Source organism: Pistacia vera, unplaced genomic scaffold (genome assembly GCF_008641045.1).
Source record: "Pistacia vera cultivar Batoury unplaced genomic scaffold, PisVer_v2 Contig406, whole genome shotgun sequence".
Taxonomy (NCBI): domain Eukaryota; kingdom Viridiplantae; phylum Streptophyta; class Magnoliopsida; order Sapindales; family Anacardiaceae; genus Pistacia; species Pistacia vera.
In genome coordinates this window covers 1,036,847-1,058,926 of record NW_022196231.1, presented here as the reverse complement: position 1 = coordinate 1,058,926, position 22,080 = coordinate 1,036,847, and the positions used below count along the sequence as shown (strand labels likewise).

Here is a 22,080-nt window from a genome sequence, read left to right as displayed (position 1 = left end):
GTTGCAATGATGTGAGAATTAAAAAGGGAACATAAATTTGGGCAATAATATAGTATTTTAAAAACAATGGGTAAGAAAGTGCCATTTAACTATTATTTGGGCGAGAAAGAATTCTTTAGTCTAAGACTAAAGTCATAAGTCACGTGTTGTTACTGGTAAGGAGTTGAACAGGTAAGTTGTCAGCGACCAAAAGTGCTTCCAACTGCCCAACTTGTAATAAATTTACCAAAAACTGTACCGGCTAAATAAAATAAAATAAAATAAAAATTATGGCTACATTTGTTTTTATTTAACTATTAGAACGTGTGTACAAATAAATACATATCCTGAAACCCTCCACTTACTTTTCAGTTCATTTCTTCGATTTCACACCCTTTCTACTCTACCCTAATTAGGGTTTGAAATGTTGTAAAAATAATGGAGGTCTCTGAACCAATTCCTGTACCAAATCTTTGTAATGATAACACAAACCCTCAATTAGGGTTACCATCTTCTCCTACTAAATCTGATCTCGATCCTTCACCCTCTGATCTTGATCACACGCCAGAGCTCGTGGAAGAGTGTCAGAAGCTGGAGAATCTGGATTTGGGAGAGGCCGAAGAGAAGAGTTCAAATAAAGAAGAAGAGGAGGAAGAAGGGAGCGACAGTGATGATAATAATAAGAATATAAGTGAAGTTGAGAATGGGAATGAGAACGACAACGAGAATGAGAATGGAAATCAAATGATAAAAAAGTACCCATACCCAGTTAGACCAGATGCAGAAGATTGCCCGTATTATATGAAGAATGGAAGTTGCAAATTTGGATCTAATTGCAAGTTTAATCATCCTGCTCGTACAAAAAACCAGGTGATTACTTTATGGTTCTTTCATCAACCTATGTTTGTGGGAGAATTTAGTGAACTTAATTAATTCGTTTTATGCTAACCAGTTTTGCTGATTAACTGAAATATGATTGTGATATAGTGAGTAGTTAAAAGATAATTGTTATATTTATGGTAGTGTCTGATTAGGAATGTGTAGTTATTCTCACTCTGTGATTTCTGTTGTTCTAAAGGGTGCTAAAGAGAAGGTGAAGGAAAGGGAAGAGTTAATGGAGAAGCCAGGACAGAGCCAGATAGAATGCAAGGTTAATATACTTTTTTCTTTTAAGAAACTGAATTGTGAAACTAAGGTTTAACTTCTTATAAGACCATTAGCTTTTTCAAGAAAGAAAATTTCAATTAATTAATGATTTGGGTTGGGTTGGTTACTTTGGTTTAATTAGTTTTACACGATCAAGTTCAAGCATCCGAATGTGTTGTATGAATCTTTTCTGATTGCTATAGCAGATTTTAGGTGACTGTCTTTATCATGTAATACAGTTCTAGAATTTCTGGTAGCTTTGGGTTTCATCCGGGAAGAAATCATCTGAAAATGAAACTATAGTTTCAGTTTCAGTTTCAGTTAAATATAATAACAGTATTACATGAAAATACATTTCATTTCTATTGGTTGTCGTAAATTATTGAATTATTGTTATGGCCCAATAGAGGTGGTCCATGGACATCCTATTTATCTCCCGTCTCTTTGAGAGCCATGGCTCTGGAAGGGCCTGTCAATATAGAATGCATAGAGTGCTGCTGTGGCCGATCTTAAATATTTGGTGTTCAATATCTTGTATTTTTTCTTTTTCAAAACTTGGTAAAAATGTAAATATTTTTATTTCTCTTGCTGAGGAAATAATAATTGAATTGTATACTAAATAAAAGCTCCCACATTGTTTCACCTTCCAAATTGTTTTATTGTTGTTCTATCGAAATTATGTGTTGATGTAAATCATTTGCCCTTTTTATTGTCTCTTGAGTGATTCTAGGATCATGTGATTATTTGCTATAGAACACTTTTGTGCTTTTGGAGGAGGTAGGAAGGTGATGATTTTATGGAATTGCTGTGTGGTAGCAATTTTTTGGTGTTATAATTTTTCTGTTGAGGTATCTGCAGTATTACCTGAAGACAGGAGGTTGTAAGTTTGGGAAGGCATGCAGATACAGTCACACAAGAGCAAAATCACCGGTCATCCCAATTTTAGAGCTCAATTTTCTGGGTCTGCCTATTCGGCCGGTATGACGTCGCTAGTTTGTGTAAAGAATTTTACAAATCTTTGCTCATCCTGGCTATTTATGAGTTACCTTTAATCATATGTGAAAATCACAAACTTGCTTGAGATCAAGTCATCCTAATTTTAAAATTTTAATCATTGCAGGGCGAGAAGGAGTGCCCCTATTACATGCGTAATGGCTCCTGCAAGTATGGATCTAATTGCAGATTTAACCATCCTGATCCCACAGCTGTAGGTGGTTCTGACTCTCCTTCAGGATATGGTAATGGTGGATCCGTCTCTTCTCAAGCTGCATCACAAACAAGTGTAGGATCCTGGTCATCTCCAAGGGCTTTAAATGAGACTGCACCCTTTCTGCAATTGATGTATCCACCAAGCCAAGTGGCTGCATCACAAAAGGCTGAATGGAATGGGTATCAGGTACTAACATTGCTCTTTTCCTTGTCAGTTTATATTACTTAAATCTAGCTGTAACATTTATTCTGTGTTTATCCTTTTTTTAATATTTTCATTTCCATTTTCTAAACCATCTGATATCATACATAGTCCTTGCAGATTTCCTTTCTGCTTATTTTTGAATCCTATTTATAATAACCCTGATGTTGATCCTATTGTTTATATTACTAGAAGTAATTCTGCTTACTGTTGTCTCTAAAGTTCAGTCAAGTACCTTTCAGTACTTTTTCCCATTGATTTTATCTGTTTATGGCTTGTCAAGGGTCCTCTATATCCACCAGAAAGGAGTATAAATCCAACCCCACCATATGCCATGAAACCCCCAGTGATTGAAACAAATGTGTATACACATCAACAGCAACAGCAACATATGCTAGTTGATGAATTCCCGGAACGACCTGGCCAACCTGATTGCAGTTTCTTCCTAAAAACTGGGGACTGTAAGTTTAAATCTAACTGCAAATATCATCATCCAAAGAATCGTATCTCAAAGTCGCAGCCATGTGCTCTCAGCGATAAGGGTTTACCACTAAGACCTGTAAGTTTTTTTTTCCCTTTCTTTTGAGCTTTGCTTCTTATGATGATATATATATGTAAAAAAAATTCAAAAGGTCACACTATTCTCATGTATGGAGTGATGTGAAATGGCAGGCTGCTAAAAAAACAATTCTCTATGCGTTCAAGATATGGAAATTTTATTTCTCTATTTGTCTATTTGTTTTTTTAATTTCTTTAGGACCACCTAGGTGCTCTCATACTTTACATTAGGAACTAAAGAGTGCAAATTGCTTGGAACTACCTCATTGTAAGAAAATATTCTGAATGTAACATGATCCCAGAAAGCAGTTGATGATGAAGCTACCAAATAGATTTAGAAATTTATTCATACAGCTGATAATAGAAACAGGATGACTATATAAAATTAATCTTGCAAAAAACTCTGCAAAGTACCTCCCTAAATGACACTGGCCGTACAGGTGTTGCAATATGCTTGCTTCCTATAACATTTTGAGACTCCTGCTATTTTTTTCTAATCTTTCAGCTATGAGAATCTAATCATCAGTTTGATCACATTCCAGCAACTGCTTTCTTTTATGACTCTGACTCATAATTTGTTGTCTGAAAACCAGGATCAAAATATCTGTTCGCATTACAGCCGCTATGGCATTTGCAAGTTTGGGCCTGCTTGTAAATTTGACCATCCAGTACAGCCGGCTGCTTCTCCGACTGAATCTGGACTCGATTCCCTTCCTCACTTTGGCAATTCTGCAATGGTGGAAGAGACAGGAGTGGCTGGAAATGGAAGTGATAATTAAATTATCAGCCAGTGTAAAAAATTTTGCTTCAAGGGCTCTCTAGTGTTTAGGATTCACACCTTTGAGGATTTTAGTTCTCTTTGACATGGAAAATTCTGATTAACCATTTTTAGTTAAGTTGCCACATGCTTTTCAGAGGGTGGCTCTAGGTATATTTATATCATGTTGTGTTACTACAAAGCCAAAGCGAGTCAGGATACAGAAATTGTCTCTATTTCTCTTGTTTTCTGTTGAATATGTCTCAATCAACTCACATAAATGTTGATTTAAGAATTCCCTCAGCGCGTCGTAAAAGGGTTTTTTACTTTGTATGTTTTAATTCTTGTAGAGTTTTGAGAGTTCCCGCTTTCTGCTACAACAGATTCTTAGACCAATAGTCAACGACAGTCTGTTGGCGGAAATTTTATAGTTGAAATATAGCATTTAGCTGAATTTGAGGCTTCCTCATTTTATTGCCATACATGAAATGAAGATAACAGCATAGTATATTAAGAGAAATGATGTTTGAGCTTATACGACCCAACAAAAGAACTCATAAAACCAATGACCGCCTGAGTTTGTTAATAACTCCCACGAAAAATTTATGTCAAATTTCCATTTACTGATACTAATCAAAGAAATTTTTGAAAAGAAAATACAAAGCAAGAAATTGCAATGGTCCACCTAATATCAAGTCTCTGAAAGATGAAAGTGGCTTCAACCACAGCATAGCCACTTTCTCTGCATAAAACCATAGTGAAAAAGAACTCTAAAATCAGAAAATTAAACTCCAAGTAAATCAAATTTAAATCAATCTCTAACACATACCTTTGGAGAATACTGAGAGTAATCACTTGTTTTGTACACACTGTCATTTCTTGGGGGGGTCGAAGTTTTCCCACCATCACTGCTGGCCTTCTTCTCATCTCGAGCCCTGTTGAATATTACACTAAATCCTTCGGCTGTTGCTGGGTTATTTACATCCCACTCTCCAAACTTGGGCAATGCACGCCCTCTATCTTGCTGAAATAACAGAATCAATAATTTAGATGAAGATCCTGTAAAAATATCCCAATTTACACGACGAAACTATATGCTTTCCAACAATTAAGGAAATAAAAGACTTGCAGCTGTTCAACTTCTAATAAAAATAAATAACTATCATCGAAATTTTGTATTAAATTAGAGCGATATAAGAGAGCATAATAGTTATACAATTTGTTGGACATAAAAAATAAATAAAAGAAAAAGATATGAACAATACAGATGCCATGAGTGAGAGACAGAAGCTTGAGAAATGAGAGGAGGTCTGGTAATGAAGAGTTTGATAGGCAAATAGAGAAGGTTTTATTTATAATACAAGTAAACACGTCCTTTTACGCGGCACTCACTCTTACCGCTGTTTTCATAGAACCTAGGCACGTCCGTAATCTACGCTATTTCAAACTAGAATTACAATTTAAAATCCTCTCTCTCTCTCTCTCTCTCATTTTCATCTTTCTGTTGGCACCGAACCAGTGAAAAATGAACACGCTCTAGGATTTACAGAGCCCTGACAGCTAGTGTTGTAGCCCTAATTTTTTTTTTTTAAATTTATTTATTTTGATATTTTGTTTGTTAAACAGATTAACAGAAGAGTTCCTAAAGTAGCTAATTTATTTATTTCAACTCAATTACAATTTTGTAGTTGAGATAATATTCAATCAGAATGGCATTACCACATCAATGTTACACCGAAATTTAAAGGTGAGCGGTTCCAGGTACCCTGTATTTTTCAGGAGAATCGAAATCGCATAGTACAGGTTTCCAAAAAAAGAAACCGGAACCTAAAATGCAGGTTCCGATTCCTTTCCCGGGTATCCTATAAAAAATCAATTATCCCCCTATTAGTTTAAAAAATGACAAAAATACCTTAAAAGTTTATAAATACACCCCTAACAAAAATTTTGATTACTCATTCATTTGTGTTCAATATAACTCATAAATCCTCTAATCTCTATGCAACATTTGAATTCAATCAATTCATCGTAATTCACATAAAATTCCTCAATCAAAACCAAAACACAAACAATTATTTATCACAATTCACATCAAATAACTTTACCAAAATCATTCAAATAAACAACAATATAGAAAGTTAGAAACTGTCACCAACATCTTTGATTCTCCCACTACTAAATACTAATGTAGTAAATTTATTGTTATAAATTATTAATGTTTATAATGTAATATAGTAATGTTGTAATTAATTAAGTAATTATATAATTATAATATAATGTTATAATTAATTAAGTAATCATACTATACATTTTATAATATAATGTTATAATTAATTAAATTTCTAATTATTTAATTAAATATTGTGCTAATGTTTATAATGTAATGTTATAATTAATTAAGTAATCATTTAACTGTGTAATGTTATACATAATTAAGTGATCATACTATAATGGAATGTTATAATTAATTAAGTAATTATTTAAAAATAATGTAATGTTATAATCAATTAAATTTTTAATCATTTAATTAATTACTAATGTTTAATGTTTATAATATAATGTCATAATTAATTAAGTAATCATTTAATTATGTAATGTTATAATTAATTAAGTGATCATACTACAATGTAAATTGTAATGTTATAATTAATTAAGTAATATACTATATAACTATAATGTAATATTATAATTAATTAAATTTCTAATTATTTAATTAAGTATTGTATTAATGTTTATAATAGAATGTTATAATTAATTAAGTAATCATACTATAAATTTATAATGTAATGTTATAATTAATTAAAATTCTAATCATTTAATTAAGTATTGTGTAAATTACTAATGTTTATAATATAATGTCATAATCAATTAAATAATTATTTTATTATGTAATGTTATAATTAATTATATGATCATATTATAATGTAATGTTATAATGAATTAAGTAATCATACTATAAATCTATAATTTAATATTATAATTAATTAAATTTATGATCATTTAATTAATATACTAATATTTATAATAGAATGTTGTAATTGATTAAGTAATTATATTATAAATCTATAATGTAATGTTATAATTAATTAAATTTTTAATCATTTAAGTAAGTAATGTAATAATGTAATAAATTACTAATGTTTATAATGTAATATTATAAATTTATAACTAATTAAATAATTATTTAACTATGTAATGCTATAATTAATTAAGTGATTATAATATAATATAATGTACTATTGTCATAATTTAATTAAGTAATTATTTAACTATAATGTAATGTTTAATTAATTAAATTTTTAATCATTTAATTAAGTAATCATTTGTTTATAATGTAATGTTATAATTAATATTTATAATATAATGTCACATTCAATTAAATAATCATCTAATTATGTAATATTATAATTAATTATGTAATCATACTATAATGAAATGTTATAATGAATTAAGTAATCATACTATAAATCTTTAATATAATATTATAATTAATTTGTTTATAATAAAATGTTATAATTAATTAAGTAATCGTACTATAAATTTATAATATAATGTTATAATTAATTAAATTTCTAATCATTTAATTAAGTATTGTGCCAATGTTTATGTAGTAAATTAGTTATCACTAATATTTATAATATAATGTCATAATCAATTAAGTAATCATTTAATTATGTAATGTTATAATTAATTATGTGATATAATGTAATGTTATAGTAAATTAAATAATCATATTATAAATCTTTAATATAATATTATAATTAATTAATTTTTTAATCATTTAATTAAGTTTTATACTAATGTTTATGATGAAATGTTATAATTGATTAAGTAATTATACTATAAATTTATAATGTAATACTATAATTAATTAAATTTCTAATTATTTAATTAAGTAGTATACTGAATGTTATAAGTTAATTAATTAAGTAGTAATCAATTAATGTAATGCTATATTAATTATACTATAAATCAATTAAGTAATGTTATAAAAATATAATTAATTAAGTAATCATTTAATTATAATATAATGTTATAATTGATTAAGTATGATATTTAACTAGTAATTAAATTTATTAATATTTATCAATTTATCATATACAATTAATTAACTGCTAATTTACTATAGATATACTTAGAACTTGATAATTAAAGTAAATAACTAAATATATTATTATTCAATCAAATATATTATTTTATTCAAAAATAATTCTTTTAATAACATTAAAACACTTTTTATTGAATCTTAATTCCAATTATACACTTAATTAATCAAAACTTTAATATTAATATATTATAATATATTAAAGTTTTTAATATAATGTAGTTTATATGTAATAACTAATAAGTATGATTGTATATTTATTTAATTAGATTATTCTAAAAATTTAACTTTTTTCTATCTTAAATTTTTTTATATGTAGAATAATGAAACCCCCCATTATTCACAAATATTCCATTACAACGCAAGTTCCAAAACAGATTTCAAAATCAGTTTCAAAACAGGTTCCAAAAATCGATTCCAAACAGGTTCTAAACCGGATACCCGCTATAGCTTCCAAACAGGGTACTTGTTTCAGGTTCTTTTTCTAAGTTTCGATTCTGGTTTCGGTTCCTCCACACATAAGAACCAGAACCAAACCCGCACTTCCAATAAAATAGAACCGGAACCTACCCACCCACACAATGCCGATTCCAGTTCCAATTCTAGTTCCGATTCTACCCATAGGTTTCGATTCTACCCGCTACCCGTGCTCACCCCTACCGAAATTTATATTAGATTTAAGATTAAAACTTGATTTGCTTGATTTCTTAAATGATTTTCCTTTATTAAGTATTAACAACATAATTTCTGGACATGATATATTATATTCCCACTACATTTCTCTCTAAAAGTAATTAAAACGTACAACATTGCTCATTCTCCAGCACTTGCACACAAGACAAGATAGATATTAATTTGAAGACTAACCAATAAAATTATTTTATCAAGTTCTTCTAACAAGCGTAACCTTGAGAAAATAGTCACAAGAACAAATAGAAAATTAAATAATTAATTTACTGAACCAAAAAGTTGGCACAACAACCATTACATTTCAATTAGGCAAAAAACGTAGGGACGTAAATTGAAATAATAGTTTCAAATCTCCTACTCATCCTAATTTACAACTCAACCACACCAAGTGAAGCAAGTTTCAACTTACACCGCTAAATTTTTTTACATATCACTGCATGTTGGATCCTAGCATAATGCAATATCATACATCAGAATTTCTAACTAAAATCTATACTCACTAAGTTACAGAAGCCGTGCATGTTTCAAAATGCAAGAAAACAATCAAGTGTCAACATTAGCTTTGTTTCCAGCAAGAATGAGGGAGATCTCCAGTCCGCGGCTAAATGCTTGATTGAAAAGAAGACGAGACTGGAAGGTAGAAATAAATGGAAACCAAGACATCAATGCCACTGGAGCAAAGAGTATCATACCCATCCCAGCATCATACATTCTGGAGAATTCACGCACTGAATCCCACAAGCCCAGTCTCCTGACTATCTTCTTCCATGTGATAGATAGCTGTATTCATAAAAACAAAACAGGTTTGGAGAGTGTTAGAAAATATTCCAATCACAAGAACAAGATACAGCTTTGATAAAACACTGAGATTAGGCTTCCATCGAGGAGATATTGAAATGTTACTCCAACAACCCATCACAATCAAAATTTTTTAAGGGACAACTAGCTAAAGGAGAAATATAACAGAGGTACAAAGATGCAACCTCCATGAGCAGACCTTGGATTTCATAACCAGGAAGAAAGTCCTCCATAATTTAGTTGAAGAAGAAGAACAACATCAAGAGGGCCTTTTTGTCAGATTTTATGCCCAACTACTTTTCATTAAATCTCTCTAGTGGGGGGTTATTTATGCCAATTTCCCCATAATAAATCCTCACAGATTATAAAAATTTAGTCGGGCAAAGAATACTGCATAGAACCATGTGGTACCAAGGCTTTTCTCAAAAAATTATTATGGATTACGAATCAACTTTATGCCCAATAAAAAAAAATGCCACGTAAAGTATTTGTAACTTACACATATAATAAGCCAACCAGTAGGTATAAATGCAAGAATGCTTGCGAAAAGGTCTGCAATTGATAAATCAGTGAAGAACACAACAAGAGCAACTGCTAGTACAAGTCCTATGGATGTCACTCCCTGCACGAACCGCAACATTAGCTGGAAGTTGCCTGACCTTTTCGGACTAAGGGTAAATATCTGCAATCCAATGAAAATAAATAAGAAAAGACACAAGGTGTTAATGCAAACCCAAGCACCAAACCCAGGTAATGAAGGAGGAACTTAAACAAGAACTGGTACAAACCTTAAATATCATGACAATGAACACCAATATAACCCAGGAGAAGCCATAAATCTAGACCAAAAAAACGATTGTCAGGATCAAGAAGAAAAAAAGATCGACTAGCCAAAGTACATATGTTCTGAAACCCTAAATTACTTGAATTCATATCTCCGTAGTTCAATATCATCAGGGCAAACCTCTACTATCCAAACATATTATTAATCATAAAGGAGCAATTAAGGAAAAATAATATTTACATCAGTAAAATTCAAAAAAAAAAAAAAAATTAAATTAACTTTCAGCAGTAGTGATGTCCCAGCTTAGGCTAGGAGTGCCTTCCAAAAAGCAGTGATTCCTTTTTTGCTTAAAATATGTGTGAGCCAAAAATAAAAAATATACAGAAAAGAAGCTTACCGCAACTGATGTATCCTTTCCAGTGAGATGGAGTTTGTACACAATGCCATATTGAAATATTAAGAACCTCAAACTTAGTATTGTTTCCAGTATACGACCTCTCAAAGTTTGGATATGCGCCTAAAAAATAAAAGCATAAATCAACAAAAAATAAATAAATAAAAAGCAGCTGAGAATAGAAAAACATGCCCAAACAATATTTAAGTCTTTCAAAAGAAAAAGTTTCCTCTAGTACAATATTTAAGTCTTGTAGTCTTCTACTAAAAGACTAGAAGAAGCACCATGTTATTTGCGGTTTACCTTCACTAATTTCAAATTTGGTAGTGACATAAAACCAAACTTTTCTCCATATCAAAATATGGAATGCTATTCATTTTTATCAAAGGATGTTAATGAAACAAGGAAATGTTAGCAATGAGAAAATATTAAAATATCCATCCTCTCCTCATATTAAAAAAAATAGTAGTATGCAGTAGACCACATATACCAACTTTTTTCATACAAACTGATATTTTACAAGACATAAGATGGATAAATTCGCAAGTATACTCGTATTCATATGGTAAAATAGATGAAAAACCATGTTTATTGTAATAAATGAATAAAACAAAATTATGTCATAATAAAATCTTATTTCAATTGCTTCTCTTTGGGCTTTAACTTCGAAGGAGTAGCAAACTTCTTTATTACATCTCAACTGGCGAGAACTTTTTTCGGGGCTAATTTTTTGTATAGTTTGCTTTTCTTTGGTTAAGAGGAAGACTATCAATGACAGAGAATTTGTCACTTTCTCTGATTTTTTGATCTGTTTCTGGAAAATGTAGTCCAGCTATGCACCTATCTCATTATGTCACGTTTAGTTAGTTTAAAAGTTTTTTTATAAAAGAAAATGATAATAGTAATTAACCTGTTCTTCCTCCCACCAAGCTTCCCAGCTATTGTCTCCCTTCACTCCTACTCCACCTTTGTATAAGAGCCAACTGGTCCAATCATCAAAATCTTCTACAGTCCTGTTCATTGAACAATGCAGTAAATAAGACTTAGCAGATAGCTTAATCGTTAAAGAGCAGACCAACGCAGTGATATATGAAATATACAAAGCTCAACTAGCACAAATTCTAATTTGAAATTGGGAGGAAGCAGATAAGTTCCACTAAACTTACTTTTGCCATTCAAAACCTGATGGATTGAAGATATAAGGAGCAAAGAGCCACGAGATGACAAGGAACCAACTGCTAAGAGTTAGCAAAACAGCAGAAAAACCACCGCCTTCTATGTATCCGTATGCCAAGTAAACTATTAGAAGAAGTGCCACTTCAAGCCTGTAAAAATCAAGTTTGAAGGTTTTAAAACAAAAGCCATTCAACTTGCATATATAGAAAACATCAAAATAACTGACCTCCTTTCTCCCAGTTAAAAGAACAGAATTAATTAAAAAAATTTACTCACGCTTTTACAAAATGACTTCTTGAGTAAAGACGGTAATTCTCCGCAAATTTTATGTGTTGGACAACAAAGCCTCTGCCAGTTGCTCTGTACTGTTAATAAAATTCAAAACGAATGCTGTTAACTCCTTTTAAAAAAATAAAAATAAAAAAAATAAAAAAATAGAGAAACTATTAAGATAATAAAAGAACAGGTGGACCAGATGGCCTCAATCAATACAAAAGAACTTGATATGTTGTCAGAAAAACTACACTAGAGTGATATAAAGATTTCCTCGACTATTTGTACACTTGTTACAAAAACTTATCCCCGATCAAAAGAAAAGAAAAGGAGAAAAAAAAAGGCCTTCAAAACAAGGAAGACCAGAAAATAGCATACATACTTTTGCACCCCCATGGAGAATAGTACGTCCAAAGTAATGAGTTCGGGTTCCTAATGAGAATGTGAAGAACACAGAACATAACTGAAGTTGCATAGTAATGAAGCTAAATACAGCCTGCAAAAACAATTAAAATTGTAGTTAAAAAGCAATAAATTTTTCAAAACAATAACATTAATAACATAAATTTCAAAAATATGCTCTAATAGGCACAGCTGACTATAAGCCTGTTTGGTTGGACTAATCTACAAGTGGAAAGAGCTTATATAAATTTAAAGCATTATTTTAAAATTTTCTAAGGTTGTTTGATTATACCTGAAAAGTGCTTATAGTATCTTAGATACACTATTTTATGTCTACTAGAAGAAGCTCAAAATTTGAGATTCTTCCATAAGCTCTTTTCGAGCTAATTAGAAATATTAAAACTTCTGCATCTTAGAAATTTGACTTTATCTTTTCAATGTATCTTAAATCCTTTCATTTACATTATTTTAACCAAATAACCAGCAATTTTTTCATCAAAACTCTACTCTAATAAGCTCTACTTGAAGAAACCATACCAAACGGATCCTAAAATATAATGTTATCCCAGGATCATAATACAATGAGGACAAAGTCTTATACAATGGGAACCAAGAAAAGTCTGCAATTTTTTAGCATTATGGGCTAAAACAGCCGTTTGTTTAGAATTTAATACAATTCTTTTAAGAATTTGCATATAAGCCTAAAAACTAGTGTAAAATTAGGAAATTCAAAAAAAAAAATTTGTTTTCTTAGATAAAATAGGTTTGGGTTTTTTATATTATATTATTTTATTTTCAATTACTCTGAAAACATTTTATATACATTTTTCAGATATTAAGTATATTGAGATACAACTAAATTATTATTTTTTATTATATATTTTGAAAATTATTTTCACATCACAAGCCAAATGAGTTCTAAAACATCTCTCCAAGGAAAAGTAATTTGAACATGACACTGCAGAGTGTTAGATGGACTGACCTTCAACAATCCCATTTCAAGTATAAAACCCATTATCATTGGGACTGCAGTAAAAACTCCAATCTGTACTAGGAACTGTGCATTCAAAACCGCATTCAACGATGTATTTCCTGTCAACTTTGCATACCTTGAAATTCCTCGATCAAGTCCAGAGAAAGCCTGAAACAGCATACAGCTTATTGACAAGATGCATTAACTGAGGCTGAGCTCAGCATTTTTACACATAATTTCATATTTCCACCAAATTAATTGGCTTCATAATAAAGTAATAAAACATGGTGCCTAAGAATTCCTAGACTTGACACTTTCCATTGTAATAAAATGAAACACAAAACATGAAATAATAAATGCAGTCATTGGATGATTTATTTAGCAAAAAGACATGATGTAATAATACTATGATATTCAGGCAGTCCAGTTTTAACATATTAATGTATAACAACCGCTGCATGAAACATAACCAAGGGCCTTGAGTGCCCAACCTATAAAGTACACATGTATGAACTAAGTCCAGTATGCGAGTAATCAAATAACCAAAAATATAGGTTTTCAACTCTTTATTTTGACAATATTCTCACCTTTTGCAGAATCTAAAACTGCAAGTGATGTAAATAAGCAAAAACACTTAATTTGGGTAAGAGACAATACCAAGTTCATATCCTCTTCAATCTAACTTTCAGGTGTGATAAATAAAACATAACTCTACACTTTTGTACAAGAAATTTGATATAACTTTATCTACATGAATAGAAGGGAGAAATAAGACACAGTGCTTGGTATGCTAAATTACCAGGTAAGCTCTTCCGTATAAGAATATATACACTGTAAGGACAGTCATCTGCAATTGGGGGGTAGAAAGAAAAAGAAACACTCTTTAGTGCAATGGGAAAACCAGCTAACTGCATAAATCACTAGAAAAAGATAGATAAAAAATGCACTTAGAACAAGTCATGGAAGTAACCACACCATCGTGCAAACATAGTAACCGACAGTTGTGAAGTAGAAAGAGAGCATTCTAAAGAAATCAAAAAGTTGACCAAGCCTGTACACGTCCCTGCTTAGGACTTGCTCTCCATTCCCTCCTGCAACTTTCCCTTCAAATAGGGCAATCTGATTTAACCCCACATCTCTTCCCTTTCCAACCTACATAGAGAAGCAATCTCAAGAAATTGGAGGAAATATACTATCTTAATAGATATCTCTGTGACCTAAACAGAAAGAAATATACAAATGAGCATATCAAACCTGAATATATTCGTGGTGAGTAATGTTACCCTGTCTCAATGTGGAGTTAAATCCTGCAGCAAATTCATTTTTATATCATTATATAAGTTGCCAACAGTTAAGTCAACAAAATGTATTACCACATAGCCAGTAAGGAATAAGCATAAGATCAAAATCATAAAGTTAAGCCAGAAGAAAGCAATGGCTCAGCCCTCAGGAATCTAACTTGAAGAATGTGCCTCAATATTTAACAGTCGACACATACATAACAAACATGAAATTCTTAACAGATAAAAGAGACATTATTCCAGTAAGATTGCATTTTAAAGCAAAAATCGACACAATGAAACTAATGGAAAACAAAACCTTCACCATTCCAAGGAGTGACTTGTGCCTGTTTCATAATATGAGATAGTTGTACAATAATAGAATGATATAGGCTGACTTTTTTCATAATATCAGGTCACAAAGGCACACTGGCCTGGTTTGAAAAATATATCAAAACATTTGTTGGAAGGGAGATTTTTAATAAATTTTAAGGAAACTCAGGGAAGGTCTTTGATAACTTTAAGACTAATCATTCCTAATTTAAGAATTAAAAGGAAGATACCCAATGAATTAAAAATATTCAGTCTTTATCATAACCAATCATAAGGAATGAAGATGAAAGTTTCCAAAAACCAAAAAATTAAATCAATGCAAAATTAACTAAAAGAAAGATGTGGGGAGAAAGAGAGAGAGATTTTCACTAGCCTGCATATATATCTTCACTAATATTAATGACACGTGATGCCTTACTAATGCCACCTCGAGTTATATGAAAAACTCGGTCGAACACATCTGGATGTCCATAGTGCATGCGGACTCTGCAAGATATTTTACATGAAAATGAAATTAAGCCATCAATTTTTTTTTCCTTTTGTTAAGAAGAGAATTTGAACCCTGAATATAAGTCAACAACATACATAAATTGCTCAACCAAAAGATCAAAGTTAAGGTAGCCCATTTAAAAGAGGTATCAGCCACTTTGTTTAGGAAATATAAACTGAGAGGAACATGGAGAAGATGGATCTAACTTATGGGAAACTTTGAATAGGAGAAGGATAGAGTAACAAGGAATTCTCACAATATTTTCCACTTATGATATTAAGAACTTTTCTTCAATCTAAAACCAAAAAGAAAAAGCCCTAAAATCTGCCAGGTCACCGACAGAACTACAGCAGAATGCTGAAGGCACAAGGGTTTTAACCAGAGCTCATAGTACTAATTGTGACAGTCCTAAAGGGGGAAGTTACGACAACCTCATAATGAGTCAGACTATCGTCTGAACTATGATTGAGATATTAGTTTCCGATACTGCACTCATAGTTCAAAGCTCACCATACTGTTATACAAGAAGCATTCCTTTATCTCAATGTTGAATGATTAAAATAACACAAGAATTAAAAGAGATAATTTAAATGCATTGGTGAAGCTAAATAGACTCTTATACTCAAAACAAATAACAGCCAGCAGTCATAATCAGAACCAAAGCCCCCTTCCCATCCCACTTTATTAAGATCTCAGCGTGGATGCTTCCCATCCCAATAAAAATCTCTAATCATCAAGTTCCCGTGGCATCATGTCCCACAAATCACAAGAAGGAGAAGCTCATAAAAATATCAATCTCGTCCTCTCCCCCTCATGTGAGAATGTGTTGAAAACAAATTTTTAATAGGGTATAACAGTTACATGGCAGAGAAGCTACCTTAAACCTGTCCCTGCCCCAACATTGAATTTGGTGAATGTCACCACCACTGAACTTATTTTAAATCTCATAAAATATCCACCCAAATAGGGGGAGGGAGACTTCGTTTTTTAAAAAACAATAGTCATTTTATTTCTTGTCAAAGAAAAAGAGGGAGGGGACAGATCTTGATCTTTTTATGTAAGAACTTTATCAGTGTATACCTTAGTCATTTCAAAGGTATAAGTAGATAACTACTCACTTGAGAGGGTATGCTAGCACACGTTGGCCCAAGGTCACAAAGCTCGTCTCTTGATTGGACATGAACCAGGCCAAAGATGAGACACTGCATGGATAGGACCAAAACATAATAAGTAAGAAAATTAGCAGAACAACCAAACCACAGCAGCCATTGTTCAAAGAAAAGGCGTTCCAGACCTTCCGGTAAAAACATGCTCCCTCACACCAAGAATAGTTGGATGTCTAATGCCATGATCTCTTCGGAATTCCTCAAGAAGATTTCTCATTTTCATTGCCTCCTCAAGGTAATTGTCCTAAAGAACAAAAAAAAAAAAAAAAAAAAAAAAAAAATTCAATCCAAATGCAGATTATCACCATCATTCTTCACTAAGCATATTATTATATGATGTTATTCACAATTCCAAATTTCAAGATTTCAGAACAATAATGTTAAAGAAGTCTAGAAGTCTAGATAGAAAGATGCCAAAAAAGTTTATCCAGTAGCTAAAAGAAAATAGAATTGAAACATCTAAGCAGTTGGCAAATGAATTCAACAGAACAAAGTCAATCCAAATGAAGATTATTACCATATCATTCTTCACTAAGCATATTATAATAAGATGTTATTAATGATTCCGAATTTCCAGGTCTCAGACCAATAATGTCAAACAAATCTAGAAGTCTACGGGGAAAGATGCAGCAAAGAAAAGGTACATCCAGCAACTAAAAGAACATAGAATTGAAACATCTAAGCAGTTGGCAAATGAATTCTGTGTGAAACATAACTGCAAATAGACATAAACCATCAAATATGTAACTATTAAAATCTGTACAGCAATTTAATCAATCAGACCACAGAATAATAGACCTGAAGTTATTAAGCCTGTATTTTCAAGCAGCAGTCCATAGAAAGGACAAATTTACTGAAAACTATATCCAAATGATTGGACACAAACAATCACTATGACAGCAAAGACAAAGCTACTGAAACCTATAATCGATGACTCTATGTCCACCATCCTACAATTGGTTTTAAAAAAATTAGACAAAGAAGTGCACACATCATAGCTATACAATTCGGCGTTTCTATATCAAAAGCATAAAAAACTAAACTGCAAACAAGATAAGCATACTTGTAAAAATACAAGCCATGGGATTCCAGAACATTACATCAGCATCTAAAACGATAATTTTACCTCAGCTTTAAAAGATGCATTATTTCATATCTTTATCAAAAAGTACATGGCTAGCTACTCTTCAGAGTAGCGCCAACAAAACATAACATCCATAGCACACAACTTATGCTGATAAACACAAGAATATGTTAAAAACTTATCCTTTAAGTTATGGTGTCAGCATTTAGATTACATAATGTCCAGAAACAAATAGTTGGTCAATAAAATAAGGACAAAACACACTAGAAATATTTCCTTTAGTGTCCGTTTCCAAAATATGCCCCAAACCTTGATGAAGAGACACATTAAAAAACCACCAAACTATCTATAATTGACGACTCAACACTCCAAAAGCAAAAGTTAACTATCCTAACCATGAATCTGAAGCTATTTAGATCAGTACTTAAGAAGAAATTAGGAAAGAGTTACCCACATTTCAATTAACAGTGTTAAAATATAATGAACAAAACTAGAGCCAATGGTCCCCATAAACCAGATTAAGTCATATAGAAAGAAACATAAATTTTCCACTAGCTCCAAATATTGTTTAGGTCTCGTAAATTTTCATTGCTTGTCTTTTTACAAGAACAAAAAAATCAAAATAACCTCCAGTCTACCAAACAATAGTTGAAAACTTAGGAGAGACTGAAAAAAACCTGATTCATGTCTATAGTTTGAATAGCTTCTCCACGTGTAAATATTATGGCATGGTTTTGATTTTCAGGCTTCCCTTCACCAAGCTTTGGATCCCCAGGAAGTTTGATTGAATATATTTCCTACGAAAACATGAACATAACATAAGAAACATCTATCATCCAAACAATAGTTAACTCAGAAAATTGAAACATAAGCATATTTACACAACTTATTTATTCTATGAAAACAACAGATAACTTGTAAAAAAATCGTAGTTTCTCCCCGCACGAGGAACAACATGTGGTGAAAAACAAACTTTTGATGCTCTATGAAATAAATTGCAAAGCAAGAAATTATTACAAAAGAAGAAAACTTACTCGGTATGATATGGAATTCGAGTGCTAGAACAGCTAAATTTAGCATATTAAAAAGGTGAACATAATTAAACAAACGCACACAAATTGCTATGCTTAAGGTACATCTGCTGAACAGGAACCATAATGAACACAAAAACCCATTAATTGGAATAAGAAAAATATAGCAGATTGCAGTCATAAAAATCTTATAACCAGTCCCCCACTAAAATAAAGAAAATCTCTACAGCAGAGGGGTAGGAATTTCTTAGAAAAATAAACAAGAAGAAAAGCATTTGAAGAAAGAGTAGAGTTAAACTATTTCATATTTCACACTATTACAATAAACGACAGAAATATTAGTACACTTAAAAGGTCAAGATTAATAACTTGACATTTTAGATATAAAAAAACAAATGTCAGCATCATATAAGTAATGTAGCAATAGTGTACAACTGTCCCAAAGTTGATATCCATCCAAGTCATTCTTTGAAGCTTCTACCAACAATCTAAAACACCAAGTTCTGAGTAAAAACTTTTCATGCTTTAACCACCGACCAAAAATAAAATCGCATCTTTTTCTTTTTTAAAAAAAAAAAAAATATATATATATATGTTCATCTTATCACATTAAATGTTAAAATAGAATCCCTTCTAAATTTACAGGTGCAATAAGGTTAATACGTGCAAAACCACAAGGACATCAAACTCCTTTTTTTTTTTTTTTTTTTCAAGGACATCAAACTCCTTTTTTTTTTTTTTTTTTTTTTAATAGGAATCAACAATATTACTAAAAGGGAAAAGCATTGGTATATCAGAAAATCAGGTGAGCCAGAAATCCACCAGAGAGACCGAAATAAAACTTAAGAACAGCACTCTAATCTTTACAAATGAAGGAAAAAGATGTCCCTTGGAATTGCTTAATGACAAAAACCACAAAGATGTCATCCCACAGACTCTCCCAAAGCATATCAAGCCTCTTCTTGAGCATCTTGAAAAATTCTTGAGTGCGTGAGACACAAAAGTTTTTAATAACAAACCAGTAGGAAGGCAATAGCTTACAACTAAATAGACATTCATGTCTTTCAAATATGGCAAATGGGTGATCTGAAATTAAGCAGTAAACTAGGTCATCCTTCCCAAACGAGGAAAGAGAAATGTCCCTAAAGCAGAGACCTGTTATCTACTTTTAGTCAAGCTAAACAAAATTCAACCAAACACATCAACAAAGAGTAACAATCAACCAGACTCATCAGCTGCTTTGATTCATGATCAGAAACTTGTCCACCAGAAAGTTCAAAATCAATGGACAAACAATAGGTCAAAAAAACAATATACCTGATCTTTTCCATGTATATCAGCTTTAACAAGCTTTGAATAAAATTCCCTTGAAACTTTATCAGTTGTACCAGTCTCCTCCACGTGTATGAAGGCAACTCGAAGTGCCTCATTCCTAATAACAAAAACTACAAGAAGTAAGTTTGCACTGAGCTTATGACATGTATAACTAAGTATTATGATTATAGCATAGAACTTAATGGTAGGACTTACAGACATGGAAACTTCATCAAGGACTTACCAACAAAATAGAAAATGCCAAGAAAACACAGTTGACCACAATTTTGTTTCAACTTAATATAATGATACAAACATCACACTTATTTGATGCAATTTAGAACATTATATGTAACACAGAACGGAGGAATTCCACAGTCCCATTCTTGTAGAACAAAGTTGTTTCCCTTCCCCACTTCTTCAGGGCTACATAAGCACTTCATAATGTTTACAGCTTAATTATTTTCGGTGTCTCTTATATATATTCCCAACTATACTTTCTTAACCAGTCCCAATGAGCAAAATAATGTCAGAAAAGCAAACATCAGAAATGCTAAAATAAGGCCAAATCATCCATAGCAAATTACGACAGACAAGTGACACTTCATTATACGTGTTTATGATAGACCACCCATCAAGAAGGTTTACTAGCACAGAGGGCATAAGGGTAAAAAGCCACTAACAGATTTGGTTGGAATTGGAGAAGCATGCGTCAGTGGAGAGAGACTAACAGAATTGAAGAAAACTGCTTAAGTGGAAAGAAGCTGGAGGCAGGTGACGTGTGAAGCAATTAGTTAGAGGGAATAAAAGTTGTTAGCTGACTCATGTATAAAAGGGAGAGCCTTTGGTTGAAAAGGAGGATTTTGTAAAAGTGTAAATAAGGGAGGTCCCCAGCTCCTCGAACTGCTGGAATTTATCTGTTGTAATTTCTTTCGTTTCATTCCAGGAATACTACTCGGTTATTTACAATTTTCAGTTCTTAATATTGATCTGATTAAATCCATCCCAATTTGTCTTGTGAAAACACTTGAGAATTGGTGCATTGTTTGAATTATTGGTTGCTTGCTAATCCTGGGGTTTTATCAACTGGTATCAAAGCTTGGCGTGGGTAATGCCTAAATCGAGAATGGAGCAGAAGGTTGAGGGATTAGAAAAAGAAATGGGTAACATGGAGAAGGAGTCAGGAGGGATGAAGGAGGAGTTATGTAGCATCAAAAGGTATCTCCTAGAAATGAGGGAATGGATGAGATTGAAAGAGGAGAAGGAAGCACAAAATAGTAGAGATAGGGGCAAGTCAAAGCTGGGGGAAAACTCCAACAGTAACGACAATGGTGGAATGGGTTAGAATAAGGAAACCGAGAGCCTTAAGGAGGAAAAAAAGGGAAAAAAATTAGAATTACCAATATTTAATGGAGAAGATCCCCACGGATGGACTTTTAGAGCGAATTGCTATTTTTCAGTCAATCGTTACACAGAAGGGAAAAAAGTAGAGGCAATTGCGGTTTGCATGGAGGGACGGGCAATGAATTGGTATCAGTGGGTCGAATCAAGGGCACCAATCAGTTCATGGGAAGCTTTTAAAACTACCGTGGTTGCGAGATTTTGTCCATCTTTCAAAGGATCAACATATGAGGCACTAGTAGCCTTAAAACAAACGGGAACAGTAACAGAATTCAGAGAAAATTTTGAAGAACATTCAGCTCCCTTGCATGAGGTAGGAGAAGATTTGCTAATGGGAATTTTTTTAAAGGGACTCAAAGAAGAAATTCGGGCTGAACTGCGTTTGGCCCAACAAAATACACTTTTTTCACTTATTGAGCAGGCCCACATAATTGAGGAAAAAAACTGGGCTTTAGAAAAACATAAGCCCAAACCCTTTAAGACCCAACCACCTAAAATGGAGCCATACCAGCGGGTCACACCCAACCCAGAAAAC

At 32.0% G+C, this 22,080-nt stretch overlaps 3 protein-coding genes across 4 annotated transcripts in view; 1 reads left to right on the top strand and 2 right to left on the bottom strand.

Annotated features, from left to right (window-relative positions):
* Window positions 1-291: 291 nt before the first annotated feature.
* LOC116142252 (zinc finger CCCH domain-containing protein 67) lies at window positions 292-4,116 on the top strand. Its single transcript, XM_031427694.1, has 6 exons — window positions 292-849; window positions 1,058-1,129; window positions 1,984-2,103; window positions 2,246-2,521; window positions 2,820-3,095; window positions 3,688-4,116. Exons 1-6 carry the CDS (start codon window positions 418-420, stop codon window positions 3,871-3,873), a joined length of 1,362 nt encoding a protein of 453 aa, XP_031283554.1. The 5' UTR covers window positions 292-417; the 3' UTR covers window positions 3,874-4,116.
* A 188-nt stretch (window positions 4,117-4,304) lies between these two features.
* On the bottom strand, window positions 4,305-5,190 carry LOC116142254 (protein NOI4-like). The gene is made up of 3 exons (XM_031427695.1): window positions 5,117-5,190; window positions 4,681-4,875; window positions 4,305-4,593 (listed from the first exon to the last, which is right to left on the bottom strand). Exons 1-3 carry the CDS (start codon window positions 5,123-5,125, stop codon window positions 4,570-4,572), a joined length of 228 nt encoding a protein of 75 aa, XP_031283555.1. The 5' UTR covers window positions 5,126-5,190; the 3' UTR covers window positions 4,305-4,569.
* Window positions 5,191-8,930: 3,740 nt separating this feature from the next.
* Window positions 8,931-22,080, bottom strand: part of LOC116142235 (callose synthase 10) — a 39,500-nt gene continuing 26,350 nt past the window's right edge. For both annotated transcript variants that reach the window (XM_031427671.1, XM_031427672.1), the window contains exons 35-51: window positions 20,148-20,262; window positions 18,477-18,596; window positions 16,844-16,959; window positions 16,668-16,751; window positions 15,433-15,545; window positions 14,701-14,753; window positions 14,422-14,598; window positions 14,246-14,293; window positions 13,456-13,614; window positions 12,454-12,567; window positions 12,075-12,163; window positions 11,789-11,947; window positions 11,533-11,635; window positions 10,626-10,745; window positions 10,233-10,283; window positions 9,944-10,126; window positions 8,931-9,426 (exon numbers count right to left, since the gene is read on the bottom strand). In XM_031427671.1, coding sequence (XP_031283531.1) covers window positions 9,190-9,426; window positions 9,944-10,126; window positions 10,233-10,283; window positions 10,626-10,745; window positions 11,533-11,635; window positions 11,789-11,947; window positions 12,075-12,163; window positions 12,454-12,567; window positions 13,456-13,614; window positions 14,246-14,293; window positions 14,422-14,598; window positions 14,701-14,753; window positions 15,433-15,545; window positions 16,668-16,751; window positions 16,844-16,959; window positions 18,477-18,596; window positions 20,148-20,262 — 2,041 coding nt within the window. In that variant the 3' untranslated portion in view covers window positions 8,931-9,189. The remainder of the gene's footprint in view (window positions 9,427-9,943; window positions 10,127-10,232; window positions 10,284-10,625; window positions 10,746-11,532; window positions 11,636-11,788; window positions 11,948-12,074; window positions 12,164-12,453; window positions 12,568-13,455; window positions 13,615-14,245; window positions 14,294-14,421; window positions 14,599-14,700; window positions 14,754-15,432; window positions 15,546-16,667; window positions 16,752-16,843; window positions 16,960-18,476; window positions 18,597-20,147; window positions 20,263-22,080) is intronic.

Bases quoted from the DNA above. Each gene is read 5' to 3' on its own strand.
- LOC116142254 (XM_031427695.1), bottom strand. The intron at 4,594-4,680 runs GTATGTGTTAGA...GGTTTTATGCAG, and splicing joins ACTCTCAGTATTCTCCAAAG to AGAAAGTGGCTATGCTGTGG.
- LOC116142252 (XM_031427694.1), top strand. From the start codon at position 418: ATGGAGGTCTCTGAACCAATTCCTGTACCAAATCTTTGTAATGATAAC. The intron at 2,104-2,245 runs GTATGACGTCGC...TAATCATTGCAG, and splicing joins TGGGTCTGCCTATTCGGCCG to GGCGAGAAGGAGTGCCCCTA. The intron at 2,522-2,819 runs GTACTAACATTG...TGGCTTGTCAAG, and splicing joins CTGAATGGAATGGGTATCAG to GGTCCTCTATATCCACCAGA.